The 16,331-nt window shown below is 42.9% G+C and overlaps 1 protein-coding gene across 3 annotated transcripts in view; it reads left to right on the top strand.

Moving 5' to 3' along the window:
- PGM1 (phosphoglucomutase 1) overlaps positions 1 to 16,331 on the top strand; it is a 57,913-nt gene that overhangs the window by 28,177 nt on the left and 13,405 nt on the right. For all 3 annotated transcript variants that reach the window (XR_004989189.1, XM_036445309.2, XM_036445308.1), the window contains exons 5-7: positions 2,083 to 2,273; positions 3,804 to 3,958; positions 6,882 to 6,997. Coding sequence is in view for 2 of the 3 variants with exons in the window: in XM_036445309.2 (XP_036301202.1) it covers positions 2,083 to 2,273; positions 3,804 to 3,958; positions 6,882 to 6,997 (462 nt within the window). In the remaining variant the exon portion in view is untranslated. The remainder of the gene's footprint in view (positions 1 to 2,082; positions 2,274 to 3,803; positions 3,959 to 6,881; positions 6,998 to 16,331) is intronic.

Raw genomic sequence — 16,331 nt, 5'->3', positions numbered from 1 at the left:
CCTCAGAAGTGGGGGGTAGTCTTATACAGCGAATATAAGCCCAAACCTATGTTTTAACTGTAAAATTAGGGGGTCGTCTTGTACGCCGGAAAATATGGTACCGGTATTCTGTTTTTTCAAACCATGTGACACACATGTATTGAGTACCTACTGTGTGTATGCTTGGTGGGTAGACCTGAACTCAAAGACTAACATCACCAGGCCCAAGCTGGTTTGGCTCAGCGGATAGAGCATCGACCAGCAGACTGAAGGGTCCTGGGTTTGATTCCATTCAAGGTCATATGCCCAGGTTGTGGGCTTGATCCCCAGTGTGGGGTGTGCAGGAGGGAGCCAGTCAATGATTCTCTCTCGTCATTGATGTTTTTATCTCTCTCTCTCCCTCTCTCTTCCTCTTTGAAATCAATATGAATATATTTAGGGGGGAAAAAACAACAACAACATAAAAAACTAACATCACCAGGCCAACAAAATGAGGAATTAGATAGAATTTTAAGTGTTCTCTTTGGGGTGTGAAAGAAGGTATAGTTTGATAAGGCAGTATTAAGCAAGGTTTCTTGGAAGAAGAGGCAACCAATTTAGCTTTTATGTAAGACAGATCAAGGGTGGTGGAAACTCAAGTGATGGTCACTCCCAGTGAGGCAGTGGCTGTCGCAAATGCATGAAGTTTTATGTTTGTAAGATGGCACAGTAGAGGAGTGAGGGAAAGCCTAGGCTGGCTCAGGAATGGGGCTTATAACGGAGCATTTGCTGAGAGGAGCTGGTCACGAAGTAGACTTTTTTCTTCAGGCCTTTCCATTGTTCCTCTAATGCAGCGTTTTTTCAACCGCTGTTCCGCGGCACTCTAGTGTGCCGCGAGATGTTGCCTGGTGTGCCGTAGGTGCAGACAAGACAAGAATTTTATAATTTTTCACTATTTTGTTTACTTAATATTTCATAATAAAATAATTATAAAATACTTTCTTTGTGTTTATTTGATTCCTATTCAAGAGAATTACTTTATATATAGTCAATATAGGCACAGAGTTAAATTTTTTAACATTTTCTAATGGTGGTGTGCCTCGTGATTTTTTTCATGAAACAAGTGTGCCTTTGCCCAAAAAAGGTTGAAAAACACTGCTCTAATGCCTCCGTTTCTACATCCCTTATAGCCTTGGCCACCTAGATCTCATTCTGTTGTGTCAACAGCTTCCTTAACATGTGGTCCTAATGGGAGATGCACATTCTATCCTGTGCTGATCTCTGCAACACAGTGTATTGGTGTCAGTACCTTCTTTGAGGAAAACACGTTCTCAGTATTTTAGAGATGAATTTCTTGGTAGTTATACTAGATGTCACCATAAAGTATGGGGCTAGTTTTTCCTGATGTTCATTGTTGTAGTTACTGTCTTTGCACTCTTTTAATCAGTTTGTCAGATAACGGTTGGAGTAGAAAGATTAGGGCTCTGAATCCCAGTTCCCACTCCTACTGGGTAAGTTTGGGCAAACAGCTTCATATCAGAACCTTAGTTTTCTTTTATATAAGGTGATAATCATAATGCAAACATTTATACCATGTGCCGGTACTGTTTTTAGTGTTTCATATTTATTAACTCACTTCACCCAGCTAGATAGTTATTACAATTATCCTCATTATGCAGATAGAGGAGACAAAGGCACAAAGAGACTAAGTAACTTGCCCAGAATTACACAGCTGGCGATTGGCAGAGCTGGGGTTTGAACCCAGGCACTCCGATTTCAGAGTCCATGCTCTTACACACTGAGCTGTGCCACCTGTGGGCTTTTCAGGGACTGAGTGAGCAAACGGTCGGGAAGTGTCTGGCACAGGTATGTCTTAGGGCCTTCATGATGGTCAGCTCCTTCCCTTGTCCCCACTCTTTCCTTCATCAACTGTCCCCACCCTTTCCGACCTAATCTCTCATTACTCCTGTTTGTAGAACTCCAGCCGGGCTTATGTGTCCGCTAGCTCCTGCCTACAGTTTGCACATTCTCATTGTCGTGCATGCCATTTTCTACCTCGTCCCCCAACCCTCATGGGCTTTCATAAGCCTTATTTTCTGAGTCTTCATTTCTTGCTGGCCGCAGTGGTGGGGCCGTATGTAAAGAAGATCCTCTGCGAAGAGCTCGGCGCCCCTGCCAACTCGGCAGTCAACTGCGTTCCTCTGGAGGACTTCGGAGGCCACCACCCTGACCCCAACCTCACCTACGCCGCTGACCTGGTGGAGACCATGAAGACAGGAGAGCATGACTTCGGGGCTGCCTTTGATGGAGATGGGGTGGGTACAGGTCCCTTTAAGGGAACTCTGACGCAGGCTAGGCCTGATCCTGCAGAGGGGGAAAGTGGGCTGCACCTGCCTGACCCTGTGGGCCTAGTGAGTAAGAGTCAAGATCTTTCATTGCACCTGGGGTCAGGGCTAAATAATTGAAAGACCTTCTCAAACAGAAATAAGAGTCCTTGAAATTAACACATATTTTCTTTTTTTAAAATATATTTTTATGGATCTCAGAGAGAGCAAGGGAGAGAGAGAGGGAGAGATAGAAACGTCAATGGTGAAAGAGAATCATTGATCGACTGCCTCCTGCACACCCACTCTGGGGTTGGAGTCTGCAACCCGGACACGTGCCCTGACTGGAATCGAACTGTGACCTCCTGGTTCATGGGTCAATCCTCAACCACTGAGTTACACAGGCCGGGCAACCCATATTTTTTATTTCATACATTTATGTTTGCTAAGAGTGGGAGGATATTTAGGGTCTTGTTATGATCTAATGACTACTGATTCATGAGCTGGCTGGGTTCTAGATACCTATCCTAAGATAGGTTTCTGTTCTCAACTAACAGCTAGTTACTTATCCAATCTCTGGGAAGGATTTTGGAAATATAATATCCCCAATCATTCATTTACAATAGCTGAATGATGGAACTATAATGAGAGCATTAACCTTTTATTCCCTCTCTATAATTAAGACTTTTAATACCCACTCTTTTATTTACATTGGTGAACATATGTATACCAGACAAGGAGGAATTGTGTTTTAGGTTTGTATTCTTGATATCTCAGAGATAATAGGCACTACACATGTCTACCCCATTGAAAATATGTATATTCTTTATTGTTGCTTGTTGTTCTTTGACATTAGCTAGATTTATTATTTTCCTGAAATACAAGTTTTCCCATATCAAAATTTGGGGAAATTGAAGGGGTCTGGAGCAATGCATCTTTCTGAGGCAGTGTATGATGGGAGTTTCTCTTCCCCATGTTCTAGAACTTTCTGCATATCAGGCACCGAGGAAGCAGGGATGGTGGCAGCATGCCTTGTTGGTTCTGCACCAAATGGACGGGCCATGGTTTAGAAGCCCTTCCTTGAAGAAATCTGCTTTGTTCCTCAAAGGATGCCAGACAGGATGCCAGACAGGCCTACCAAACTGTATAAACAGCCAACATTTCCATTCTTGTTTCTGTCTCTCCTGTCCTCTGGTAGAGAGGTGATTGGTTCCAGGGTTTAGGAAAGGTCTGGGAGGTTAAAGTCAGCCGGCCTCTGGAGGGAGAACAGGGTATTCGGCTGAGAAGGAGCTGGCCTGCACTTTCATTGAAAGCAGTTTGAGCTCTTTGGCCCAGTGGTACTGTACAGATCCATTCGAAACAAAATCCGGTGTTTAGAACCCACACTGAATAAGTGTATCAGTTTTAGGTTTTATAATTTAAAGTTCCCATTCCCCCTCCTGCTCCCACCATCTGGGATAGTTTGATTTCTTCCACAGTTTGACTAAAAGTTCTTCCTTTGAAACCCCCTCTCTCTCAAAGGATCGAAACATGATTCTGGGCAAGCACGGCTTCTTTGTGAACCCTTCGGACTCCGTGGCTGTCATTGCTGCCAACATCTTCAGCATTCCATACTTCCAGCAAACCGGGGTCCGCGGCTTGGCACGCAGCATGCCCACCAGCGGGGCCCTGGACAGGTAGGTCTCTCCGCTCCCTTAGCCCTCGGCAGGCCCTTTTCTGTGCTTGGAACACTCTTCCTCCCCTTCCAGCCAGGGCATCTGATGCTAAGTAAGTGCTTATTTTAGGAAGGAATGGGTGCAGTTTTTTCTGGGTGAGATGTCTCTGTGATCCCTTAGCATCTTGCACTTCTTCCACTACAGCATGTACCACGCTGTGTTCTGGTAGCCTGTGTACTTGACTAGCTGCCCTCCTGGACTGTAAACTTCTACAGAGAAAAGACTAATTCACCATCCTAAACTCCACCTGACCATAGTGTGCCTAGCATGTAGGTAATAGGACACACACACACACACACACACACACACAGTTTAGAAAATGAATGATGGAATGTTAATGAATAAATGAATGGATGGCCCTCCCACTGTAGTCAAGACATTATTCTGAAGAGCCACTTCTGTTAGCAATGTGCAGAGTGCGGGGAAAGAGCAGTCTGAAGTAAGATCAGTGTTTCAGAGAAGCATTCCCCGTCCCCTCCCTCATTGGATACCCACGCACATACAAACACAGAAAATGTTCACTTATCAAAAATCGAAATAAACTGAAAGCTCAAATAGTTAAAAAAAAATTACATTCAGTTTTTATGAGAAAGGACCCCGTGACAATAAACAGTGGATATCTTATTTACTTATTATATATAACCTTGTTTGTAAAAGCTTTATAAGATCAGATCTAAAATTATTGAAAAAATATCAGTAATAAATAACAAATGAGGGCCAACCAGGGAGAATGTTAACTAGAACGTTAGGTGCCCAGTAAATGCTGAATGAATGAATAAAGAACAACAGAATGAATAAAAGGCCAGAGCAGGTAGGAAAACAGAAAGCATATATCTAGGCTCTTATAATAATAACTAATATTAATTGAGAATTACCTCGACACTGAATACTTAATATGCTAAGCATAAGTCATTAATTCTCAGACCAACCCCATGGGGTAAATGCTATTATATAAACCCCACTTTACAAGTGGGAAAACAAGAGGGACAAAGAAGTTAAGTCGCACACCCAAGGTCATCCAGTTAGTAAAAGGCTAAGTCAGGACTTAAACCCAGAATCTTTGCTCCTAACCACTGGGCCAGGTAGCAGTTTTCTATTGTGGGTTTTGTGTGTATGTGTGTGTGTGTTACAGAACAGTGCTGATGTCACTAACAAGAGAATAATGATTAATATTCATGTAATGGTTTGTGGTTTACACAGTGCTTTTTGACATTCACCATCTCAATTGATCCTCACAGCAATCTTTATTTTTTTTCTTGTTAATCCTCACCCGAGGATATTTTTCCATTGATTTTTAGAGAGAGTGAAAGGGAGTGGGAGAGATATAAAAGAGAAACATCAATGTGAGAGAGACACATCAATTAGTAGCCTCCTGCATGAGCCCTGACCAGAGCCAGGGACTGAGCCTGCAACCTAAGTACATGCCCTTGAGCCTAATCGAACCCGGGCCTCTTGAGTCCTCAGGGCCAACACTCTCCCCTGAGCCAAACAAGCTATGGCATAGAAATCCTTATTTTTAAGAAGAAGAAACCAAAAAAGAAGCTGGCTGTCTTGCCTAGGACCCCACCGCTAAATAGGAGCTTGGATCAGAACCCAGGGCGTCTGCCTCTGCATCCTCCACCTAAACTCATGAGCTGGTGTGTGGCCACATCACTGTACATCAGACCTTTCAGATCTTGAAATACTTTCTGCATCATCCAAGAACAGTTTAATTCCAACTTCTGGAAAAATTGATAATCCATACATGGAGTCACAATAGAAACGCCTCATTACCCAGTTAGAAGTTCATTGTGCTTCCCAGTTTTCAGAATCTTAGATATCATTTTCCTCAAGTGTTAGAATCGAAACTCGACACTGTTTTGTCAGCATCAGGCACACGTTCTGGAAAGCAAACCTCACCAAAACAGTGAATGAATTGTGGTAACTTCCTGTTCGAAGGGCAAGGCATCTAAAAAGAAGTCACTTAAAGAAAGTTTTAAATAATCTAAAGAAGCATAGGGAGAAGTAGAAGATGTGTTGGAGGGGTCAGGGGACCACGGGTCAGTGGGATGAAACTGGTGCCAGTGGGAGAGCCTGCTGGGCACTGTGTTTGCAGGGCCTTCTGTTGAAATGGAAGGAACATTCGACTGGCAGCTGAATAGCAGGCCCAGGGCATCCCAGCTGTGTGACCTTGGGCTGATCACACAATATCCTTTTTTTTTTTTTTTTTTTTAAATATATTTTATTGATTTTACAGAGAGGAAGGGAGAGGGATAGAGAATCAGAAATATCGATGAGAGAGAAACATCAATCAGCTGCCTCCTTCACACCCCCCACTGGGGATGTTCCCCTCAACCAAAGTACATGCCCCTGACTGGAATCGAACCTGGAACCCCCAAGTCTGTAGCCCGATTCTCCATCCACCGAGCCAAACCGGCCAGGGCTGATCACACAACATTCTGCACCCTCTTTCTTTCTCTGTAAAACGCTGACCTCCTAGACCGCATGTTCTATTGTTTTGTCATTATAAGTACACCAAAACACCATTCTTTTGTTCTTTATAGAATAGTTATCGATGCTGACTGTCTCCAAAACACGTGCGTTTAAATAGCCCCCAAAACAAGCTTTCACATTTTGCTCCTGTTGCTTCTTCTAAGATATGAAAGTCAGTGAGCTGAACTAATTCTTTCTTCTTCTTCTTCTGCCCCCTCGTCTGAGTCCACATAGAATAGCCCATTGTGCACAAGTTTTCTCTGACGATTTTCCACCAATCCTACAATCGTGTCTACCTCTGAGCTGCACTAAATGGGACCCTTGATTACAATAATGGTTGCTATTTCCCCTCCCTCACACTGCTATGCTAACGGTCCCACTGTGATGTAACTCTGATTTCATGCCTTTGAAGGGTGGCCAATGCTACAAAGATCGCTTTGTATGAGACCCCCACTGGTTGGAAGTTTTTTGGGAATTTGATGGATGCTGGCAAACTGTCCCTCTGTGGGGAGGAGAGCTTCGGGACCGGTAAGTGCGCAGCCCTGTGCTACCCCTTTCTTTTCCTGTCAACACCACCTGCGGTGTAAGCTTAGACTGCGAGGGCCGCACTGAAATAGCTACGGTAGCTGATGTGTCCTAAATCAGGATGCAACTTATTTATAACAACCCTGATGAAGTGTACACATTTGAAACGCAGCAAGCACGTTCCGCCGAGGAGGGCTAATTTTAATTTCAGGAGGATCACCTCTACTGAGACAGGAAACTTGGGGGCCTCCCCGGCAGCCTGGTCATTGGGTCTGTGGGGACTTAACAGAGTGATAAACATACTTTTCTTCCCTCAGTGGTCAAGGAAACCTTTATAAATGTTTTCATTTCTAGGAAGAAATATGGTAGTGCAAGTCAGTTTTTCATTTTTATTTAAGGTTTTAGCACAGCATTAAATCATTCTCTTTAATAGGCCCAGGTTTTCTATAGCTACGAGTTGTGATTTATTAAGGTTAAATGAAGGGAGACCATTAGGGTGGAACTATCTAATAAGTTGCTAGGTGATCAAGAAATTAAAAACTACTTTCTTGACCATGAGGATGTATGTGTAAATTGTGGTACAATGCAAGAGGGGATGTGGGATGCTTAGGGGATGTCCCAACACCCTTAAACCTCACTTTCTGTGCTCTCCCTCTTCTTTGCCTATCCGATGTTTATCTGAATTCTCACCTTTGTGACCTTCCCCACTACCCTATCCTACTACATCGATCTCCCTTTCCAAGCATCCATTTCAATGTGTGGCCCTTTCCTATGTGTTAGTCTCCAGCTAGGTTGCAAGGTTCTTCAGTGGCCATATTTCTCCTCCTCCTATTCCCTCTACCCCATATTTTGAAGTAAAAAGACCAATCTTCTTTGTCCTTCAGTATTCTACTTCCATTCTTTTGCAAAGAAAAGAAGACCAAAATCTAGTGTTTTATGAATCTTGCCATTGAGTTGCAGTTCATTTGAGGTTAAACAGAATAGAATGCTAATTTCATTTATTATCCCGCAAGTTCTGGGGCAGGGTGGGAATTTTGAGACACCTATTTATAAAGTTGCTAGAGGCCCAGTGCACAAAATTCATGCACAGGGGGGAGGACGGTTTCCTCAGCCCAGCCTGCACCCTATCCAATCTGGGACATCCCTCACACAATGCAGGACTGCTGGCTCCCAATCGCCTGTCTGCCTGCCTGCCTGCCTGATTGCCCCTAATTGCTTCTGCCTGCCAGCCTGATCACCCCCTACCAGGCGTCTTCAAACTACAGCCCGCGGGCCACATGCGGCCCGCAGAGGAGTCTGATCCGGCCCGCCAGGTTTTTTGGGCAGTGAGCGCAGCCGAGGTGTTACAGTAGGAATTAGTAGTTCATATAGTCCGGCCCTCCAGCTCTCTGAGGGACCGTGATCTGGCCCCCACACACTCCCCTGACAGCCTGATCAATGCCTAACTACTTTTCTGCCAGCCCGATTGCCCCTAACTGCCTGTCCTGCTGGCCTAGTTGCCCCTAATGGCCCTCCCTTGCAGGTCTGGTCACCCCTAACTGCCCTCCCTTGCCAGCCTGGTTGCTCCTGACTTCCCTCCCCTGCAGGCCTGGTCCCTCCCAACTACCCTCTCTTTCAGGCTTGGTTCCCCCCAACTACCCTTCCCTGCAGGCCTGGTCCCCCTCAACTGCCCTACTCTATAGGCCTGGGTCCCGTCCCCCCCACTACCCTCCCCTGCAGGCCTGGTCGAACCCAACTGCTCTCTCTTTCAGGCCTGGTTTCTCCCAACTATCCTCCCCTGCTGGCCATCTTGTGTCCACATGAGACAGCCATCTTTGACCGTATGAGGATGGCCATCTTTTGTGTTGGAGTGATGGTCAATTTGCACATTACCTCTTTATTATATAAGATAAGCAATTGAATATCCTTGAGGGAGTGGCAATACTTTTTGGTAATGAATTGGCTTGATAGAATTGGAGGATATTAAGAATGATGAAAGAGTTGTAGCATTGAACAAAGTGTCCACAAAGAAGGCTGGATGATTTCCCAAGGTCCACTTAGGGTACCACTTAGTTCTTTCCTACCTCATAAAATATGGGTGATGCTACATTACTCCACAGGACACTAAGTGAATAGCCAGTGAACCTGTGAGGTAGTCTCTTCCCATGAAATTCCCCCCAGTGTTACCCAGAGCAAGCTTGGTACCAGTCACTCTTCTTTACAGATGAAGCTGTCTTTGAAGGCAAACACTATGTCTAAATCTTTGGTGTTCTAACTCCATGTACCTGTTTCAAATGAAAGTGAAGAGTCTAGAACAAGGTTTCCCAGGGTGTTTGGAAGTCTAGAACAAAGTTTCCCATGAGAGGGTTCTGAGTTCAGAGATGATTGGGAAAATTGGATACACCTCTCTGTCTTGGCAATTCACATTGTTAGCATAGGAAGATTCCAAAAGATTCTCCTGTAAGAAATCCTGTCTGTATAATTTTAGCTAAACATAGTTAAGTGCCTTCCTCTTTTTGTGTGTGTGATATATCTAGTAACTTCTTGCTCCACAGGCCCATGTGGGAATCACTGGTCAAGGTAAGTCAGAGCCCTGGAGCCAACTAGGCATCCCTGGTATTGAGTGGCTGGGGGTGGGCCTGGAGACAGGACAGTACAAGCTGCTCCTCTCTCATGTGACAGGCCTGCAAGGACTGGAAGGCAGTCCTCAGGTTCTCTCTTCTCCAGGCCACCCTCATGCCACCTTACTTATATACCCAGCTCCAACTTCTGGGTGCTCCCAAGTTCCCCAGTGCTCCTCTTAGGAAGCCAGGTGCACACTGAGCATCCAGGGCTGACTGGCAGATAAGGAATAGAATGGGATGATTATTTCCAGGGAACTGGGCTCTGAACTGTGCTTGATAAGACCTTCACTTATGTTAGCTTTTAGGACATTTTATAATAATGTTTGGCCCATATAATGTTATAGATAATTAAACCCCTTTAAGTTTTTACTCAAGAGCATTTGGCAAGAAAAGTTTCCCATGTGACATTTGTGGAATTGATTTCTTTAAACCCAAGTATTTGACTTTAAAAAATATAAATATTTTTTAATTGACTTCAGAGAGGAAGGGAGAGGGAGAGAGAGAAACATTAAGGATGACAGAGAATCATTGTTTGGCCTCCTGCGTGCCCCCTACTTGGTATCAAGCCTCCAGTCTGGGTCTGTGCCCCGACCGGGAATGGAACCATGACCTCCTGGTTCACAGGTCAACGTTCAACCATGGAGCCACACCCGCTGGGTCCAAATATTTGACTTTAAATTTCCTGTTAGCCTTTGTGCTTGTTTATTCACTTGTCAGTCCACTAAACAAATACTAAGTGCCAACCGTGGTTCTGTCTTCCCTTAGATATATTTTTTTATTCAAACAGAATGCAATCGTGAGAAGAATCCACAAGCTCTTTCTCTCTCTCTCTCTCTTTGAAAAAAAGAAAATTGTTCTGTAATATTTCTGAGATAAACATTTTATAAATCAGACTAGATAGCCATGGGTCTCCACTGCTGTGAATGAATGTAGCTGAACTTACTTAACTTCTGTTCTCCTAACTTATCGAGGAGTTAATTTCTACCTACTACATCCCTTGTTGGCAAATGTTTCTAACAATTCCTTTATAGAGTTTCTCAGTATGGATATTAGTGAATCTAAAAGCTTTGAAATATTTGAATTCTATAGCTTAACTGAGTATAGGGTCATTTATGCCTGCATGTTCCCAGGCCAGAGCAGAGGCAGTTTCTTAGGAGATCCTCTCTAACCCTCCAGAGTGGGTCAGATCCCCATGGCACCACACACTTCTCCTTTGTTGCTCGTATTGCAGCTGTAATTTTTACATTTATTTATGATTACTTGATTAATGTCTTCTCGCTCCACTAGACTATAATTTCCACGAGAACAGGAACCACGCGTGTCTTATTCTCCACCATATCCCCAGAGCCTCCTATAAAGCCCAGCACATAATAGGTGCTCAGCAAACATTTGTTGAATGACCGAGAGCATGCACTATTCATTTGGCACCCTCTTTTACAAACAGAATCCTGGTGTTAGAAAGGAAAGAACTTTAAAAGTCACCCGATACATTTTTTCATGTGTTGCTGGAATCATAAGTGACCAGTCAGTGCTCTTCTGTTTGAACACCCGCCTCAGTGGAGAATCCCCACCTCACCCCTTGCAGCAGTCTGCAACTCTTCCGCCACTCACATTCCATAGTCCAGAGTTGGGGACTCAAGGTCTTTGTGAGAAGAGATGAGCTTTTTATAAAAGAAAAAGGAAAGTTTACTTGCAAAGAGGTACAAAAGAGTCAGACTTCAGAAGAACTGGCTCCCAAATAAAACAAACCACTAGCAATGAAAAGCCCAAGCCCTGAAATTACTAATGTTACCAACTATACATTAGTCTGTTTATGTTGGAGAAACAGCAACTATCTCACTGGATTATCATAGCCAAAGAGGCAGGACACTCCCTCTGACATCAGCATTATAAACACTAGGGATAAAGGTGTGTTTTTGTTATGGACTCAGACATGGGCACTAGAACTAGACAGCATGAACCTGTTATTTTTGGTTGATCTCAGGCTGCAAAGTTATTTTCCACCCTAACTGTGGATGATGATGTACATGTTTATACACCATGGCAAAGGGCAAAGTGGTCAGTTCTGTTCCACCTTGACCTTACTGGGAAATTGGGAAGGTCATAGAATGTGAAACCACTGAATATAATAGAATGTCACTGCTTTTGAAAGTCTTCCTCAGGAAATGGGGCCTTGGGAAAGCGGGATAGGGAATCAGGTTGAATATCAATTTGATATCCCATGGAACTATGCCAGTAAGTTATGATCAGGCCAGGTGTAGAGGTTAGCATCATTTCCCCCCGTCCCATCTTTAAAAGGTCCTCATGCCGATGCATCAGATAGGAGTGATAACTTGAAGAGGTGCACCATTCGTGCTTCGCAGATTTCTTTTAATTTACCTCCATGAAAAGACCTTGATATTTGTACTTCTTTTCATCAATTCATTCCTCAAATATTTATGGAGTTTCAACTGTACCCCAGATGCTGGGTGATGCTCTGGGGACACAGTGTGGTCCTGGTGGAGGGCTCTGTGGAGTCCATCTTTGGGGAAGGAAGTCAGATCCTGATGAGGTAATGAATGACAGGTGTGCAGAATGATAGAAGGCACATTCAGGGCACACTGGGAGCTTTAGTCTCAGGCACCTCACTTGTTTCTGTAGGATCAGATTTTCTATCTAGTTCTCTGCCTGTTCTAATCTGCAATCTCTTGAGCACATTTCCCTGTAGGTAAAAACCCCACAGGAAGGTTAGCGCATCCCATCTCTGAAGTTCCCAGAGAGAATACCCCAATAGAATGAGGCTAAGGCCCTAATTATAAGAAACTCAGTTCAATTGTTACCTGCACACATGTCTTCCCTCACCTGTATGTCTGTGTTCATCTGTGAGGGCAGGGTCTTACTCACCTTGATATTGTCTCATGTACTTGGAGTATGAAGGCACTGATTCCTATTTCTCAAGTATAAAATGGAGTTGGGTTAAGACAGAGTTCCTGCTCGTCAGATGCCTACTACGTTTCTCCATAGGAAACCAAGTTCCAGGGGCAGTCCTAGCCAGTGCCAGGTTGATTACTAAGTGGAAAGTTTGGGGAGCCCCTCTGGGGCTGGTGTGATCTGGAAAAGGCTTTTTGAGGAGCTTACCTGGCCTTTCAGAGTGAAGTCCTCTGTGCAATGAAAGCCAAAGAGGACAGGGCTCCTGAACCAGCCAGTCTACTGGGGTCTGACAATTGTTTGGGTAAAACCTTATAGAGATCTAACTGTATGCCAGGCACCAGCCGGGGGCCTCTCATGGTCTAGGATGGAGTAAGCAGAGACAGGCTGAGATGGAATACTGGTAAGCACAAAGGGCAAGAAGGAAGGCATGCTGTGTTAAGTAATGTTTAAAATAATTGTAGAAGTTGTTAGCCAGGTATATGTGTAGTACCAATTTCCAGGCAGAGAGAACAGCATATTTAGGAGACTGAAGGAGAGCTAGAGATTGGCAGAGAAAGTGAGAGACAGAAAGACAGACCCTAGAGCTTTCACAGAACTCTGTGTAGCTCTATTTTAGATGCCACGTCCCCATCCGCAGGCCTGTCACCGCGAGGGACAAGAGCCAGGTCCCTCCTGAGATGCCTAGACTAGTCAATGGAACCTAATCCCTAAACAGTTAGCTTTTGGCTCCCTCTGCAAGGGTTGACATTTTTCTTGGCTGAGACTCAGAATGTGCCCTGACTGAGCCGAGTTTATACTTATCACGAGGTGCTGATTAGGCTGAAGTCAAGTGACAGGTGCTTGAAGATGCTGAAAGAGCAGAATTCCCATGTGCTCCGTCTGTCCCTGAGCCAGTCCACGTAGGAGGAGACCTGTGTGAAACCCGTGGCCACTTTGTGTTAGCGGGGCCAGTGGTGCTTGCTGACAGTGCTCTCCTCCTTGCAGCGAAGTAGGCTCGGCTTCACTTAGTTTATTTTAAATTTTAAAAAATCATGTCAGAAATTCACATTTATAATAGGAAAATTAGATAAGGAAGAAAAGCATTGCAATTCCACTGCCAGAGCAAAGAACATATTGAATTGTATTCTTTCATTTTCTTTCCCAAATGTACATTTAAAAACATCATTTTTGAAAACTTAATAAGGTAGTGGAAAACTATAATTTCCCCTAAACTTTTTTTTATTGGCACCCTTATTCATAATGGTATTCTATATTTATGTAAATATTTAGCAGTTTATAAAATATTTCCATTCTATCACCTTAAAATTGTTTGAGAAAGGGGGCTCTATCTCCATTTTATGGTTGAAGAAACCGAGGTTCAGAAAAGTTAAGTGACTTGTCCAAATGTCAACAGCTTCTAGATAACAGTCTCAAATTTAGGTTTTCTGATTCTTACATGCAAAGCATCTTCCACTGAACCACAACTGCCACAATTGCAAAAACAATAGCTTTAGGAATCCTTTTTTTTTTTTTTTTTTTAGGAATACCTTTTTTTTCAGTAGTAACTTATCATCATTCATGAAAACCTCAGGAAAATGAAATTTACCCAGACTTCTTGAGTATTAAAGTTTTGATACATCCAAAATAATCAGTGTGATTAATCAGAATTTCCAGAGACTTGAATCACACAAATAGAATAAAATATTTATTTATATTATATATTATATTATATATTTTGTGTATAACATTGGGTGTGTGATTTAATTATCTTCAAGTACTTTATCAGAGTTGGGAAAGATTTTAAAATTTTCTTTTCATTTTCACATTTAAAAAGCTAAATTCTTTATTTAGAGCAGGAAAAGCACAAAGGAACATTATCTCCTATTCTTTCAGTGTAGCCTAAAACAAAATAAAAGGGAAGAAAAAAGAAGGAAGGCAGAAAAAAAATTTGAAGAGTGCACAGATAAGTAATTCCAACCTATATGCTTCTGTGATGAATTCTCAGTATGTATAATGGGAAGTAGTCAGGATCTTGCTTATCAGCATGAACTATTATAAAACACTAGAGGCCTGGTGCACAAATTCATGTACCATTGGGGTCCCTTAGGCTGGCCTGTGGGATTGGGCTGAAACAAGCTTTCTGACATCCCCTGAGGGGTCCTGGATTACAAGGGGACACAGGCCAGGCTGAGGGACCTCACTGGTGTACAATCAGGGATAGAGAGAAATGTGGGACATTGGCCAGCGGGGAGGGACTGCAAGAGGGCACCAGGGCATATCTGGCCCATCTCACCCAGTCCCGATCCTCCGACCCCAGCAGCAAGCTAACCTACCAATCAGAGCGTCTGCCTTCTGGTGGTTAGTGCACATCATAGGGAGCAGTTAAGCAGCCATAGCATATCATTAGCATATTACACTCTGATTGATTGAATGGCCTACCAGTCGACCAGCCACGTAGCATGTTAGGCTTTTATTATATAGAATATCATTATTTGCAAAAGCTCTAAGAGTCAGAGAGCTAACTTTTTATTCCTTGAAATAGTCATGAAAGAAAATAAAAGTCCATAGATAATAAAATATTTTCAAAAATATGTTATACAATGCACTAAAAGCCTTGCTTAATATCTTTAGTTTTGTCAGCATCCAGGTCTTAAGAACTGTTATTTCTAAAAGTAGTAACTTATTAAAAAAAAAATCTTTTGAAAGAAAAAGTTGTGTGTTTTTATGAGTTGAAAGAGAGAGTAGATTAATTAATTGACTAATTTATTCATCACTTCTTCACAATTAGCTATTTATATAATGTTTCATGTGCTGTGTTAATTAGCAGTCTGAGTTACAAGGATAAATAAGAGATGCCTCCAAGAAATCCATGGTTGGTGGGCTGAAAGATTTAGAAAGCAGATGATTGAGGCTCAAAGAAGATGGGGCTGTACCAGATGTTTTGATCAGGTCACTATCAGAGAAGAGAGAGAAAGTAGCTCATAACTGCTTATGGAAGCTGGAAGCTCGTCTTAGAGATGTGAGGATACTTGAGTTGGGTCTAAAAAGATGAAGAGGGAAGGGAAACAAACCTACCACATGCCTACTACCTAGCTAGCATTGTGCTAGATACTCTGACAATTCTAAGAGGAATAAGACCCAGTGGGGGATCAAGAAAGGCAGACAAGCCCATATAATTCAAGGCATGATAGTATGCAAAGCTCTATTAGAAAGGGATCTTATGAAGGCCTATTCAAAATCAGAAAGTAGAGCTCAACATGGTTTTTTGTTTTGTTTTTTAAGAATAAGGACGTTTATGATAAAAAATGAGAGTTCTGTTCCACCTGGGCTCTTGGAAAAGGATCTCCATGCATATAAACACATCCAAAGTGTTCAATTTGTTATTCTGGGGAAAGATTTTAGCTTATTTAACTAAATTCTTATTGATTAAAGAAAGATGTCTTAAAATTGAAATAGCTGGGTCCTCCAGTAGGTCCATTTTTAAGGCTTTGCTATTTTTTTTAAAATAAATCTTTATTGTTCACATTATTACAAATGTTCCTCTTCCTCTCCCCCCCTCCACTGCTCCCCTCCACCAGGTTCCCACCCCACCCTCTACCCTTTCCCCACCCCTCATTGTCCTCATCCATAGGTGCACAGTTTATGTTCAGTCTCTTCCCACATCCCCCTCTCCCCTTTTCCCCGAGAATCGTCAGCTCACTCCCCTTCCATACCTCTGATTCTATTATATTCAACAGTTAATATTGTTCATCAGATTTTTTTTTAATTTCCTTGGTTTTTAGATTCACTTGTTGATAGTTACATATTTGTTGTTCATACTTTTTATCTTTATTTACTTTCTCTTC

This window comes from Pipistrellus kuhlii, unplaced genomic scaffold (genome assembly GCF_014108245.1).
Source record: "Pipistrellus kuhlii isolate mPipKuh1 unplaced genomic scaffold, mPipKuh1.p scaffold_m20_p_2, whole genome shotgun sequence".
In the NCBI taxonomy this organism is placed as follows: Eukaryota; Metazoa; Chordata; class Mammalia; order Chiroptera; family Vespertilionidae; genus Pipistrellus; species Pipistrellus kuhlii.
The sequence above is the reverse complement of the archived record's forward strand: the minus strand, read 5'-3'. Positions and strand labels throughout refer to the sequence as shown.